The sequence below is a fragment of the Nyctibius grandis genome, chromosome 14, assembly GCF_013368605.1.
Source record: "Nyctibius grandis isolate bNycGra1 chromosome 14, bNycGra1.pri, whole genome shotgun sequence".
NCBI classification, from domain to species: domain Eukaryota; kingdom Metazoa; phylum Chordata; class Aves; order Nyctibiiformes; family Nyctibiidae; genus Nyctibius; species Nyctibius grandis.
Genome location: NC_090671.1, coordinates 665976 through 681424, shown reverse-complemented (window position 1 = coordinate 681424; position 15449 = coordinate 665976). Strand labels below are relative to the sequence as shown.

General features: G+C 59.0%; 1 protein-coding gene across 1 annotated transcript in view; it reads right to left on the bottom strand.

Moving 5' to 3' along the window:
* The window catches only part of OSBP2 (oxysterol binding protein 2), a 142959-nt gene that overhangs the window by 6280 nt on the left and 121230 nt on the right, over positions 1-15449 (bottom strand). Inside the window, 7 exon segments of the mRNA XM_068412791.1 lie at positions 160-263; positions 1812-1932; positions 5147-5392; positions 9811-9978; positions 10384-10450; positions 12047-12164; positions 14541-14739. Coding sequence (XP_068268892.1) covers positions 160-263; positions 1812-1932; positions 5147-5392; positions 9811-9978; positions 10384-10450; positions 12047-12164; positions 14541-14739 — 1023 coding nt within the window.

Sequence of the window (15449 nt, the reverse complement as noted above, 5' to 3'; positions counted from 1 at the left end):
TCCCTGCCAGGGGACCTTTCTATCGTGGTAGGAGTACAGTGGGGACACCAGGCAGCCTCCCCCACCCTGGGAGGGCAATGCCCTTCCAGCCCTGCTGCCCTTCCCCGGAGCCAGGTGAGACCAGGCAGGACCCATCACCTCAGACCTGCAGCCACCGACCTGGTCAATCCAGAGCTTGCCCACGATGATGTTGTGAACGGTGGAGGTGACTTTCCTCCAGACGTAGTGATTCCCGCTGGAGTGAAACTCGAGGTGGATGGCGCCTGCGGAGAGAGCGGTGCCCTGAGCTCAGCGAGGGCAGAGGGCTGGGCAGGGCTGCAGTGACACCCCGGCACCACGCCTGTCCTTGGAGCCGACCTGGCCCCTCTACCTGCATCTCGATGGGCTCGATCCATGGGCCAAGGCCACTGTGTGAGGTTCAACAAGGCCAAGTGTCAGGTCCTGCACTTGGGGCACAACAACCCCCCGCACTGCTACAGGCTGGGGGAAGAGTGGCTGGAAAGTGCCTGGTGGGAAAGGACCTGGGGGTGTTGGTTGATGGTGGCTGGATATGAGCCAGCAGTGTGCCCAGGTGGCCAAGAAGGCCACCAGCATCCTGGCTTGTATCAGCACTAGTGTGGCCAGCAGGACTAGGGCAGGGATTGTCCCCCTGGACTCGGCACTGGTGAGGCCGCACCTCAAATCCCGGGTGCAGTTTTGGGCCCCTCACTGCAAGAAAGACCTTGAGGTGCTGGAGCGAGTCCAGAGAAGGGCAACGGGGCTGGTGAAGGGTCTGGAGCACAAGTGTGATGGGGAGCGGCTGAGGGACCTGGGGGGGGTTTAGCCTGGAGAAAAGGGGGCTGAGGGGAGACCTTCTCGCTCTCTACAACTGCCTGAAAGGAGGGTGTAGCGAGGGGGGGGTTGGTCTCTTCTCCCAGGTAACAAGTGACAGGATGAGAGGAAACGGCCTCAAGTTGCACCAGGGGAGGTTTAGATTGGAGATCAGGGACAATTTCTTCCCCAAAGGGTTGTCAAGCGCTGGCACAGGCTGCCCAGGGCACTGGTGGAGTCCCCATCCCTGGGGGGATTTAAAAGCCGTGTAGATGTGGTGCTGAGGGACATGGGTTAGTGGTGGCCTTGGCAGTGCTGGGCTAACGGTTGGACTCGATGATCTTACAGGTCCTTCCCAACCAAAACTATTCTGTGATTTCGTTCTATGATTCTATCTCCCATCATCAGCCCCCAACCAAGGCTGGGTCTGGATTCATCGCTCCCCGTGCTGCACCCTCCATGCTCTGCTGCAGTAAGGGAGCTGCAATCCCTGCAAGGCCCTCTGCCCTCTTCCTACCCCCCAAAAGCACTGATTTTGAAAGCAGGTCAGAAACGCGCTGCCTGGTTGACTCTCAGCGTCGTGAGACCAGTCAGGCACCAGCAGAGCTCTGGGACCAGCCCCAGGCGTGCTGCCCAGCCCAGGGACAGGCAGAAGATTAAATAAAACCTTGCGCGGAGGCAGCTTAGTGCATCTGGCTGCCAGGGAGAGGGTTAAAACAGGCAGCAAGCTAACCTGTAAATATCATTTAAGGAGAAAACAACTCATGGGCATGCAGGAAATTTCCAGCACACCCCCGCTACGCTGCTCGCAGCGAGCACACGGCCTCCCTTGGCAGCTGCCATCATTCCCATTTCCACGGCAGATGAATTATCGTAGGGTTGTCTGTGGTCGGGAGCACAAATCTGTGCTCCCTACATTGCTTTAACCTCTTGGGTACTGCAGGAGCAGCCCAGGAAACAAAACCAAGCAAGCCCTGATCTTCTCGGCACAAGTCACCTACCCAGCGGCATGATGGAGAGGTATTTGCCCCTGAACTTGCTGGCGATGGTGATCTCCTGCCACAACGTCCACCCTCGCTTGGAGTAGACGTGATGGGCCGCTGCCGGGGGGTGGTGGCTCACCTGAGGGAGAGGAGAAAGAGCCCGTAAGGTCACAGCCCCCAGCCCCACAGTGACCTGAACCCCCCAGTCTCCTCCTGGGCGGGGGGGTGACGTCCCGTGAGGTTCCCCGCCAGCATGCCGAGGTGCTCCGAGCTCCCGCCAGGATTTTCCACAATCACTAGCAAGGCATTGTCCATAAAATCTTAACCTGAGCAACTGTCGCTGTGAGACGACGCCGTACTGTGACCCCAGGACACGGCCCCACGCTCCAGGGATCCTGCTTGAGAAACAGGGACGTGCCGACACCCAGCTCAGATCCCCAGTAATCCCAGTGTAACAGCACCTCTCCTACCAGCAGCGGCTCCCACGGCTCTGCTGGGGAACCCCCTGAGGACACAGGTCCCCAGGTCGTCCCGAGACACACGGACCTGCCCAGACAAGACTTTGGCTTTGACCCTACAGACACGCTGGGCTGGAAAAGCGGATGCGACATCGAAAGAAGGGCAACGAAGGTGGTGAAGGGTCTGGAGCACAAGTGTGATGGGGAGCAGCTGAGGGACCTGGGGGTGTTTAGTCTGGAGAAAAGGAGGCTGAGGGGAGACCTTCTCGCTCTCTACAACTGCCTGAAAGGAGGGTGTAGCGAGGGGGGGGTTGGTCTCTTCTCCCAGGTAACAAGTGATAGGATGAGAGGGAATGGCCTCAAGTTGCCCCAGGGGAGGTTTAGATTGGAGATCAGGGACAATTTCTTCCCCAAAAGGTTGTCAAGCACTGGAACAGGCTGCCCAGGGCAGTGGTGGAGTCCCCATCCCTGGAGGGATTTAAAAGCCGTGTAGATGTGGTGCTGAGGGCCATGAGTTAGTGGTGGCCTTGGCAGTGCTGGGGTAATGGTTGGACTCGATGATCTTAAAGGTCCTTTCCAACCAAAACAATTCAGTGATTCGATGATCTCCCATCCTGAGAACAACTTGTAAAAGGACGGTGCTCACGTCCCCCTGCGCTGGAAAAGCTGCCCAAAACCCTGGTGGGAGCAGGACATCACGAGGCTCTGCCCTCGCACGGGGGCTCGCCCAGCCGACCCACGGCGCTCCAGCATGGCACACGCTGCCCATCACCGGGAACCCGCTGACCACGGGGCCCCGCAGCCACGCCACCGAGTTCAGAGATGATTTGCACCGATGTAATTACAGGCTGAGCGCCCCGAGCTCCTGGATTACAAACGCGAGCAGGGCAAAAACCTCGCCATTAAATCCCACCGTCCCCAGCAGGAGAAAATCCTATTTGGATAACGGGATTTCAGGCACCAGATTATCAACGTTCGCTCGGCGCGGGCTGAGCAGCACACAGCAGCCCAGAGAGGTTCAGAGCAGCAGGACCAGCTCCGTCTGCCCACCCCACGCCGCCCGCACCCACCGCAGCACCAGGGCAAGAGGCGCTGCCAACACTGCGCCGGCGCCGAACGGGCCCTTTGCGATGGCTCCAGGAGGGAGATTCAGAGGCTTTGCTCACGGACCAAAGGTTCCAGAGTGCTGTCACAGAGCAGGTTTGCTCCCAGTTATGACAAACCTAATTTTGGATGAATTTTGTGCGCTGTGCTGGCGAGGGAGGGAGTCAAGAAGCAGGCAGGAGGGCTGCACCCAGGGCTTCAGCCCGGCTTGCGGCTCAGCTGATGTGGAAATGCCAAATTTGGGCACAAATGCAGCAAAATTGGGAGGGGATAGGGATGGAGCAGGGCGGGTGGTGCAAAGGAGGGTGAAGGAATGAGAAAAGGGATGGCAAGGTGTGGGAGTGATGCGGTCAGGGCTGCCCAGCGGTACCCGACAGGCAGCGCTGGGCTTCATCACCGCAGCCCAAAGGAGGGTGATAAACCCCCCGTGTCCTCGCTGTAGCCGGGGAAGATCAGGGGTGTCGCTGGCTAAGGGACGGAGCGAGCATCCTCTGGTGGCACCATCTGCCACCTCCTAACGCCGGGCTGAGCAGGGTGACAGCCCAGGGCGACGGGTACCAGGGAGGTGATGGAGAACAGAGAGATTAACTTCTCTCCGCTGTGCACAAAGCCAGCTGGGGAATTTGGCTGTGAGGCAGGACAGGGGAATCGCTGCCGGGTGTGGGGAGGTGAAGGTGTGGTGATGCTGCTGAGGTGAAGGTGTGACGCTGTGAGGAACCTGAGCTCTGCGACCTTCACAGCAAAGAGCCGGGGGATGCCTGGAGTGATGCTGCTGCCTCTGCTCTGCCTCCCAACAATGTGCCCTTGGGACCAGGAAGGCCAGTGGTGTCCTGGGGTGCATGAGGAAGAGTGTGGCCAGCAGGTCAAGGGAGGTTCTCCTCCCCCTCTACACTGCCCTGGTGAGGCCACACCTGGAGTAACTGGGTCCAGTTCTGGGCCCCCCAGTTCAAGACAGACAAGGAGCTACTGGGGAGAGTCCAGCGGAGGGGTACAGAGATGGTCAGAGGGCTGGAGCATCTCTGCTACGAGGAGAGGCTGAGGGAGCTGGGGCTGTTCAGCTGGAGAAGAGCAGACTGAGGGGGATCTTATCAATGCTTACAGATACCTTAGGGGTGGGTGTCAAGGGGATGGGGCCAGACTCTTCTCAGTGGTGCCCAGAGACAGGACAAGGGGCAACGGGCACAAACTGAAACATGGTAAGTTCCATCTGAATATGAGCAAAAACTTCTTCACTGTGAGGGTGCCAGAGCCCTGGCACAGGCTGCCCAGGGAGGGGGGGAGTCTCCTTCTCTGGAGATATTCAAACCCGCCTGGACACTACCCTGTGCAACATGCTCTGGGTGACCCTGCTTTGGCAGGGGTTGGGCTGGATGATCTCCAGAGATTCCTTCCAGCCCCAACCGGCCTGTGAGTCTATGACATGGCTGGGAGGGAGCCTGTGTGAGGAGAGCTTCTCCCTTTCTGCTCAAGTATTGAGATGTGACAGCAACCCCAGGTCCAGGCAGGCTGCCGGGAGACCTGGCAGGATGATGGACACCTTTCCCCTCCCCTTGTTCCCCACCTCCTGCTCTGCAACGCTGGCACAGGCCCACTGGCCTCCTGCTTCTGAAAAACAGCTTGGGCTGTGACTGCTGCTGCTGCTGCCAACACCACCAGCAACCCACTGGCTGTCACAGCCGGGAGGAAGGCTCAGTGCGAGGAGATGCTGGGTCTCCTTCAGGGAAGGGCTGCTCTGGCTGGAGCCAAGCAGTGGGGCAGACATGCAGAGCTCATCCGCAGAGCCTGGCTCACCTGCTCGCAGAGGGAACGGAAACCGAACTCCTCCAGCCGGTCAAGCTCGTAGGTCTCCCCCAGCAGCGGGTTGAATGGCTTTGCGGTGCGGTGGACAGTCGTCGAGTAGGAAGACACCGAAAACGCCGCGACGAAGCACATCTGCTCCGTGGAGCTCTCGCACTTGACCGCTTTGTCCAGCAGCTCGTGGTACTCCAGGTCCTCCGTCAGCCTCTGCAGCATGGAGAGCGGCTCGTTGAAGTTCACCTGGTGGGTGACAGGTAAGGGTTAGCAAAGCAGGAGCGATGCCAAGCCGGGCACTTCTCCCCCAGCACCGTGCCCCGCTAACCGCCGGCATCCCGCACGTCTGGCCCCCGAGCACGGCGCGATGCTCTCCACGAGTCAGGGATCCAGGGCAGAGAGAAACTGTGCCCAAGCGAAGGTGCAGGCGCGCAGGGCAGCTCCTGGCGCGGGGCTGGATGTGCCGACGCCTCTGCAGCGTCACGCAGACGTTAGGTAACAGCCAGAGCCACGTGCTCTGCTGTGCTCCCTGAACTGCACCACGGACATGAAGGCTTTGAGGTTCCCAGCTGAGGTTCCCAGGGAGCCGGCAGCCCCGCAAGCTAACCAGGTATCGCCCCTTGCTCTGGTGATGGAGCATCGGTGACCCCCAAAACGAGCCTCAGCAGCCAGACCAGCTCCCCTGTGCCTCCTGGCCAACATCCCCCGGCCCCGAGCAGGAGGCGACGCGGGGCAGAGACGTGCTGCTCCCCGGGCTGCCCTCCCTCGCCTCCTGGCAAAGCCGTCCCCGTGCCAGGCTGCAGCCCAGTTGCTTGGAAAACCCTGAAAAGCCCCATTTCGGGGTGTCCCTGCTCCTGGGACCGCAGCCCCACGACAGCACCCAAACTGCACGTGCGAGCTGGAGGCAGCGGCGATGCTCCACGGGGCAGAGAGCTGGGAGCGCCACTGGGTCGTATTTCCCCCCCTCCCAAGTCATTGCTTTGCCAATTAGAAAACTGTGCCAGGTCGGACACGCTGCAAACACCTCTGGGAAAAAAATGGTTATTTTAGCGATATTTTTTGTTCTGTAAAGAACTGAGAGAAAAAAATAATTGAAAGGAAGATGGAAATATTTTGTCTCCGAAGGTCTCCTGCCTCAAAACCACGTGAAATTCGCTTTTTACTTTCAGTTCAGAACAAAGAAGTGTATTTTAGAAGGAGTGGATGGCTGAAGGATGGGAGAACCGCTTCTATAAGCCAAGTTACGTATTTCACACTAAAGGAAACCAACCCCAGATAGTCCACTCAGGGATTTCAGGAGCAGGGATCTTACAGCACCGGAGGAACCAAGAGCTGTGCTGCAAGGGCAGCATCACACCCGCACAACAAAGCAAATCACTGCTGGCCTGAGAGAGAGAGGGAGAGACGCAGGCGGCACAAGAACAAAGCCGGCAACTGCCTCCCCTCCACCGGCACCGCTCGGGCAACGGCAACGCAAAACCCTTCCACGGAGGAAGGAAGATGAACCCACCCAAAATGCAGAATTCAGAGGAGAAAAATGAAGGAGAGGTTCTTCGGTCCATCACAGCCCCAGGGAAGGGGATATGGGGGTCTCAGAAACGCTCTTATTTGCCCAAAAGAATCTCATACTATCGTTAACCACGTTTCCAACCAGCCCTCCCCAAGCTGGCTGCTCTGCTTCCTTCTCCTCCTCCTCCTCCTTCACTCCGTTCATCACAACGTCACCTTGAAAGCCCTCGCTCGGCAGCTTCGTCTCCATCCGCAGAGCTGCCACCTTCTCCTGCGCTCCGAGAACACTTGCTACGGAGAGGGAACTTAAAGGGCTGTTGGAAGGAGATTAAATTGCCTCTTGTTGCTTTATTCTTGGGGTGAATCTCCCAAAGAAATGCCGCGTGCGGCTGAGTTTGTGGGGTGCAAAGCATCTCCCTGCCTCTGTGTCTGTACAGACATAGTCATGGAACCACAGACTGGTTTGGGTTGGAAGGGACCTTAAAGATCATCTAGTTCCAACCCTCCTGCTGGCAGGGGTCTGTCTGCAGGACCCCCCCTGGCATGGGCTGCCGCAGAGAGTAAAGGGGGATGTGCGTTTAATTCTTGCAGATAAATAACCCTGTGCCTCACACATGCGGATGAAACCACAGAATCACAAAATCAATGAGGTTGGAAGAGCCCTCTGGGATCATCGAGTCCAACCATTGCCCTGACACCACCATGGCAACTAGACCAGGGCACTAAGTGCCATGTCCAGGCTTTTCTTAAACCCCTCCAGAGATGGTGACTGCACCAACTCCCTGGGCAGCCCCTTCCAATGGCTAATGACCCTTGCTGAGAAGAAATGCTTCCTAATGTCCAACCTGAACCTCCCCTGGCGAAGCTTGAGGCTGTGTCCTCTTGTCCTATCGCTGGTTGCCCGGGAGAAGAGGCCGACTCCCACTGCGCTACACCCTCCCTTCAGGTAGTTGTAGACTGCACTAAGGTCACCTCTGAGCCTCCTCTTCTCCAGGCTAAACACCCCCAGCTCCCTCAGCCGTTCCTCTAGGTCAGACCCTCCAGACCCTTCACCAGTTTGGTCGCCCTCCTCTGCACTCGCTCCAACACCTCAACATCTTTCTTGAAGTGCGGGGCCCAGAACTGGACACAGGATTCAAGGTGCGGCCTCACCAGTGCCGAGTACAGAGGGACGATCACTTCCCTAGACCAGCTGGCTACACTATTCCTGATAGAGGCCAGGATGCCATTGGCCTTCTTGGCCACCTGGGCACACTGCTGGCTCATGTTTAGCCGGCTGTCGATCAGCACCCCCAGGGCTCTTTCCACCGGGCCGCTCTCTAACCACTCTCACCAAAGCTCCCCCCAAACTACAGCCCTTTTTTGCAGAGCAAACCAGCCCCTTCCAGGCTGCCGGTTCTCTGGCAGGTCTGCCCCAGCCCAGTAAGCGTGTGGATGGATCTGGGTGCCATCGTAAGGAATCCATTTCCCCCAAAACCGCAAAGCCCTGCGAGCCTGGGAGAGTTGTAAGCCAGCTGGGTGTAACTGGGGGTTATTGTGGCGCTGGCTGGAGTGGAAGTAGCCCAGCAAAGTGTGAACTGTAGCCCTGGAGCCGTATTCAGGGTCCTTCCTTTGCTGGGTAAAGGGGAAGGAGCGTGTTATAGGGGCTTCGATGCTGAATTGATTGTATTTTGTCTCTTCTTAAAGCAGTGCCTGACACTCTCTGAGCAAGAGCGATGAGCTTGTCTCTTCTTTGTGCTATTTCCAGCCAAGACACACAGCCCAGCGCCGTCCGTTAGCATTTCTGCCGCAACATCAATATCAGATAAAGGCGCGATGGGTACAGAAATAAGCTCAGGACGTGAAATACCAACAGCTGCTGGTGCCTGGAGAGAGGAAATTTATACCTTCCCTATCAATCAAATCATTCCAGGAGCTGCTAAAGCAGAGTCCAAAGCTGAGAGCAATATGTTCTGCTTGCACAGCAGCCACCGATGCCGGCTCGGGGGATGTAATAACTCCATCCCCTCCCTGGGGCGAGGGAATCTGCTTCCCCAGCACTGCTGCCTCGCTGAACTCTTCAACAGAGCCATGGGGTGTAACGAAGGGGCTCAGCCCAGCGTCAGCCACTCGCTGCCAGCTCCTCTCTCTGGGTCTTGCCAACCGCACCCTGGGCTGCATCCCCAGCAGCGTGGCCAGCAGGGCGAGGGAGGGGATTCTGCCCCTCTGCTCCGCTCTCAGGAGACCCCCCCTGCAGTGCTGCGTCCAGCTCTGGGGCCCCAACACAAGAAGGACACGGAGCTGTTGGAGCGAGCCCAGAGGAGGCCACGGAGATGCTCAGAGGGCTGGAGCCCCTCTGCTCTGGGGACAGGCTGAGAGAGCTGGGGCTGTTCAGCCTGGAGAAGAGAAGGCTCCAGGGAGACCTTCTAGCACCTTCCAGTGCCTGAAGGGGCTACAGGAAAGCTGGAGAGGGGCTTTTGACAAGGGCGTGGAGCGATAGGATGAGGGGGAACGGTTTTAAACTGAAAGAGGGGAGATTGAGATGAGATATTAGGAAGAAATTATTTGCTGTGAGGGTGGTGAGACCCTGGCCCAGGTTGCCCAGAGAAGCTGTGGCTGCCCCCTCCCTGGCAGCGTTCAAGGGCAGGTTGGATGGGGCTTGGAGCAACCTGGTCTGGTGGAGGGTGTCCCTGCCCGTGGCAGGGGGTTGGAACTAGATGGACTTTAAGGTCCCTTCCAACCCAAACCAGTCTGTGATTCTATGAATTAGCACTAGAGCCCCGTGCCGCTGAGGACAGCCTCCTCCTGCCTGGCTGGCCCCGCTCCCTGGCTGTGCCGGCTCTCTGGCAGCCAGTGGATGGTTTCAAGGGGCAAATAAATCGCAGGAAAAAGCGCAGAGCTTAGAGTCAGCAGAGCAGAGCAGTGAGGACACATCTTTGCTGTGGAGCAGGAGGGCAGAAGGGTGAGGTGGTTTCAGAGGGCTCTGCCAGTGCAAAAGCCAGTCCCCCAGGACAGGGACGGGAGCTGGTGATGTGCTCCTGTCCCACTCCAGCACCTGGCAGGACCACCTGGAGCCATAATCCAAATCCTTTGCACAGCCAAGAGCCGTGCCCAAACTGAACCCTCACGGCAGCACCCTCGCCACCAGCCCTCACGCCTGGGACACGCTCACTTACGGGCATGGGGATCTTGGACAGCTCTTTGCCGATGCAGTTCTTCATGATACTCCAGAGGTTAAGGCTGTAGTTGGGTTTGTCGGGGATGCGAGTCCGCCTCCTTTTCTTCGGCAGGAGATCTTTGCAAGTGGACTCATTGCAGCTGCTTTGATTTGAGCCTTCAAAGACCTGTGGAAGCAACAGAAGAAACGCAGGTCTAAGCCGGACTTGCCCAGTATGACCCAACTAGACCCAGCAGCTCCTGGGAGCCGCAATCACAGCACAGGAGACACTGTACGCCCTTGTACAGGGGACCGTCGCTGGAAGCATGTTCTCCAGGGCATGGGGGACATAACAGTGCAATTGTCCCCCAACACTGTCCTGCTCCCCTTAGGAGGGTGTTTGGGGTGCTGCTGTAGGACTACCAACATCTGCGCCCCACCACGGCTCACAGAGCAACTAACTCTGCTCCACTGGGGAGGCATGGGATGGATCCGGATTAAGAGTCCCTCCAACAACCTCCTCCTCTCCTGCTCCTCTCCCCTGGTTTCATCCCACAGAGACCATCCCTCCCGCTCTGCCCGGCCAACTCACGTTGTCCTCCAGGTTCCAGTCCTCAGGGTGGCCCTCACTGGCCCCACTCAGGTTACTGCCCGAACGCCTGTGGGGAAGAAAGTACCAAACAGAAAGCATGAGCAAGGGCAGAGAGGAGGAGAGAAGAGCCAGGGTCGGTGCAGCACAGCCACCATCACCCAGAGCGTCAGTCTGCACCACCCCGGGGTGCTGCCAGGAAGGCAAGAGGGTGTCGGAGGCTGTGTGGGGGTGCTGGGAGGGGATGCTCAGCGCGAGGTGTCCCAGCCCACGGCCAAGAGCATCCGTGTTTGCCAGCGAGCCCAGCAGTGTGACCATGGCTCAGACCATGGGTGCCTCCATCCCAGACAGACATCCAGGGAGGTGTCAGAGCAGGTCACAGAATGACAGAATCGTCTTGGTTGGAAAGGACCACTAAAATCATCGAGTCCAGCCGTTAACCCAGCACTGCCAAGGCCACCACTAACCCATGGCCCTCAGCACCACATCTACATGGCTTTTAAATCCCCCCACAGATGGGGACTCCACCACTGCCCTGGGCAGCCTGTGCCAGTGCTTGACAACCCTTTGGGGGAAGAAATTGTCCCTGATCTCCAATCTAAACCTCCCCTGGTGCAACTTGAGGCCGTTTCTTCCTGTCCTGTCGCTTGTTACCTGGGAGAAGAGGCCGACCCCACCTCACTACACCCTCCTTTCAGGCGGTTGTAGAGAGCGAGAAGGTCTCCCCTCAGCCTCCTTTTCTCCACACTAAACACCCCCAGGTCCCTCAGCCGCTCCCCATCACACTTGTGCTCCAGACACTTCACCAGCTCCGTTGCCCTTCTCTGGACTCGCTCCAGCACCTCAAGGTCTTTCTTGTAGTGAGGGGCCCAAAACTGCACCCAGGATTCGAGGTGGGGCCTCACCAGTGCCCAGTACAGGGGGATGATCCCTGCCCTAGTCCTGCTGGCCACACTAGTGCTGATACAAGCCAGGATGCTGGTGGCCTCCTTGGCCACCTGGGCACACTGCTGGCTCATATCCAGCCACCACCGACCAACACCCCCAGGTCCTTTCCCACCAGGTACTTTCCAGCCACTCTTCCCCAGCCTGTAGCGGTGCGGGGGGTTGTTGTGCCCCAAGTGCAGGACCTGACACTTGGCCTTGTTGACCCTCACACAGTGGCCTCGGCCCATGGATCCAGCCTGCCCAGACCCCTCTGCAGAGCCTCCTGCCCTCCAGCACATCAACACTCCCGCCCAACTTGGTGTTGCCAAGGCAGACGAAGGCAAGGTCCTCCCCACTTCTGCCCACTGCTCCAAGGGATCTCCCTCCAAGCTCCTGTCCAGGCTCCCCTCGAGCCCACATCAGCTGCTGGGGCAGAGGACTCAGCTGTACCACAGCACAGGCGTGACGTCTGCCCTTCCTCACCGGCTTCACTATAGCTGGGACCATCCCTCGCTCGCTCCAGGGATGCGAGAGCAGACGGGCACAGAGCAGAGCCCTGGGCACAGGCAGCCTGTTTGCCGGGGTACGTGCACGCAGAGTATCCCCACGGGAGGGGATGCTGCCCTCAAGCCCAAGCACAGCACCGGGCAAACCACCTCTCCCCTGCTCGTCCCGTACTCGCAGCAGGTTTGGCCAGGCTGCACTGTGCAACACGTGGCCCTGGGGTGGGGGTTGGTACCTGTGGTGCTTGGGGTCTGCGGTTACAGTGATGAAAGCTGGAGCATCCTCCATGGCATCGAAATACTCCGTCTCTTCATCTTCATCACTGGCCTCTCCCTTGGCAGACTGGACACTCCCTGTTGGCACAAAGGGTTTGGGATGCTCAGGTGCTGCTGGTCCCCTTTAGAACCCCTGGAGCAGAGCCTGTCCCCAGAGCCCACCCGCCTCCCGCTGTGTCCCCTCGAACGCCAGCTCCCTTTACAGCTTGTCCCCCTCCAGCACCACCCCATCTGCTGGGAAATCCAGTCGGGATTAAAGCAGAAACAAACAGCCACGTGTTTCAGGTGATGCTCAGAGACTTCCCAGCTGTCAGGTTTTCCAGCCCCGCACTTACAAACGTTTCCCTCCCCTGCTGTAGTGGGAGCGATCGCTACGAAGCCGGGAGCAGACATTAATTGGGTGACTTTTGAGACCCGCTGCAGCTCCCTGGCTCCTGCCCTGCTCCCCCAGCGCAGCCTCGCCGCGGGCTCCACCGCTCTGCCAGGAGACCACCGCTCTCGGGGCCTCTGGGTGGTACCTGCCGCTCCGGCCACGCACAGGGACCAGGACAGCGGCCCCGGCTCCAGTCACCTCGCCGCAGCAGCTCGCTCGGCCTCCTGGCAGGGTTTGGCAACCTCCTTCCCTGCATCATCTCTGCAGCAGGGTCACCCCCTGCGATGGGGTCAGGCTGGATTTGTGCCTGGCCCTACAGCCATTTCCCCCCTGCCCTTCCCATCTGCACTACAGAATCATTTAGGTTGGAAAAGACCCTGAAGATCATCAAGTCCAACCGTTAACCCAGCACTGCCAAGCCCACCACTAACCCATGGCCCTCAGCACCACATCTACACGGCTTTTAAATCCCCCCAGGGAAGGGGACTCCACCACTGCCCTGGGCAGCCTGTGCCAGGGCTTGACAACCCTTTTGGGGAAGAAATTGTCCCTGATCTCCAATCTAAACCTCCCCTGGCACAACTTGAGGCCGTTTCCTTGAGGCCCTACAAGAAGGAGGGCAGTGCTTGGCACTGCCATCGCCCCCCCACCACAGCCGCTGTTCTCTCCCTTGAGTCTATATATCCTCTAAAAATAAGACAAGGCACAATTTGCGGTTTCTGGCAGCCAGGCTGTAACTAATGCCTCCCGCAGGGAAGGAGATTTGGCACAAATATGCAAAGCTGTTTGTTAGATTTTATTGCCCAGTAACTCGGCCGTGCCACCACCACCCTGCGCAGCTGTGAACTCGGCAGTGCCAGGGGACCCTGGGCTTCATCCAAGCACCGTGGCTGCCCTCCACCAGCCAGAGATGTGCGCACCAGTGAGGGTCAAGGCTACTGAAATGGTCTGAAATAGCGTGAGCGAGCTGAGGACACAGCCCTCTCCTGCAACCACATCCTGGGTGCATCCAAGTCCCCAAGCAAGGAGCAGCAGGACAATTAGGGACAATTATAGAATCAGAATCAAGGACTGGTTTGGGTTGGAAGGGACCTTAAAGCCCATCCAGCTCCAACCCCCTGCCACGGGCAAGGACACCTTCCACCAGACCAGGTTGCTCCAAGCCCCATCCAACCTGGCCTTCAACACTGCCAGGGAGGGGGCAGCCACAGCTTCTCTGGGCAACCTGGGCCAGGGTCTCACCACCCTCACAGCAAAGAATTTCTTCCTCAAATCTCATCTCAATCTCCCCTCTTTCAGTTTAAAACCATTCCCCCTTGTCCTGTCACTGCACGCCCTGGTAAAAAGCCCCTCTCCCGCTTTCCTGTAGCCCCTTCAGGGACTGGAAGGTGCTAGAAGGTCTCCCCGCAGCCTTCTCTTCTCCAGGCTGAACAGCCCCAGCTCTCTCAGCCTGTCTCCAGAGCAGAGGGGCTCCAGCCCTCTGAGCATCTCCGTGGCCTCCTCTGGACTCGCTCCAACAGCTCCGTGTCCTTCTTGTGTTGGTGCCCCCAGAGCTGGACGCAGCACTGCAGGGGGGGTCTCACGAGAGCGGAGCAGAGGGGCAGAATCCCCTCCCTCACCCTGCTGGCCACGCTGCTGGGGATGCAGCCCAGGACACCATTGGCTTTCTGGGCTGTGAGCGCACGTTGCCGGCTCATGGTGAGCTTCTCGTCACCCATCACCCCCAAGTCCTTCTCCTCAGGGCTGCTCTCACTCCATTCTCCGCCCAGCCTGTGTTTGTGCTTGGGATTGCCCCGACCCACGTGCAGGACCTTGCACTTGGCCTTGTTGAACTCCATGCAGCTCGCACGGCCCCACATCTCAAGCCCATCAAGGTCCCTCTGGATGGCAGAGGGATTATGGCGTAATGGGATCCATTAAAAAACCTCACGGGCACAGAGGGCATTGCCTTGTGCATCCTTCCCATCCCCGCCCACTCGCTGGGAGCAACCGAGCAGAAAGCCCTGGTCCATCCCAGGGCTTCCCGCCGGGCTCTGCCCCGTACCAGCCCCGGCCCCGCGGCACAGCCCGCCGGCGCTCACCCTTGGCGGTGCTGGCGATGCCGGTGGTGCTGGCGGAGAGGCCGGGGGCCCCGCGGCAGGCCCGCTCCAAGCTGTTGTGCTGCTTGGCTAACTGCTCGATGGTCTCCTCCAGCCGGATCCGCTGCTCCCGCTCATACTGCAGCGCCCGCTGCCATTTTCGGCTGTGGGTTTCGGCCAAGTCCAGGAAATCGCGGCAAGCCTGGAAGGAAGGAAGGGACACGTCACCACCGGCACGGCCCTCGCAGTCCAGGACCTCGTCACGGAGCCAGCGCAGGCACACGGTGACTCCAGAGCTGACTCCCCACCACTCCCCCTCCTCCTGTCCCAGGACCCTGGTTTTACAGAGCACAATCCCGGAGCTTTGCACAATCCCCCGTCCCCACGGGGCTAAAACCAGTTCAGTTCTGACCCTCCAAACCTGAACCACCTCCAAGGAGATGGCTGCAACACGGACAACCGCCTTGAGACCACCAAGCCTTCATGATGTCCCATCTCCCACAGCAGCCCGGCTCACCATGCCCCAACCCCACAGCCTGTTCCTGTCCCTGACCCCATCACTGGTCCCCGGGAGCCCAGGCTGGGCTCACACAAACCTCAGCCAAGCCCAGCCCTTCACAGATGCCTGGAGATCCCCAGCAGCCACCTCCATCCCCAATCCTGCAGATGAGGAGAAGCTGGACAGGATGATGGTCCCCAGGGTCACAGTCCCCAGGGTGACAGACACAGACAGGAGAGGATGCTCACGCCAGGAGCCAGTGAGCCCTTTACTCCAAGGAGGCAGAGAGGAAGGATGCCCAGCTCCTCCCTGGGGCCGCAAAGCCCAGCAGACAGCAAAGGGCCTGGCTTGTCCCCCACAAAACATCCACCATGGCCAAAAGCCCTCTCATAGAATCACAGAATCGTTTTGGT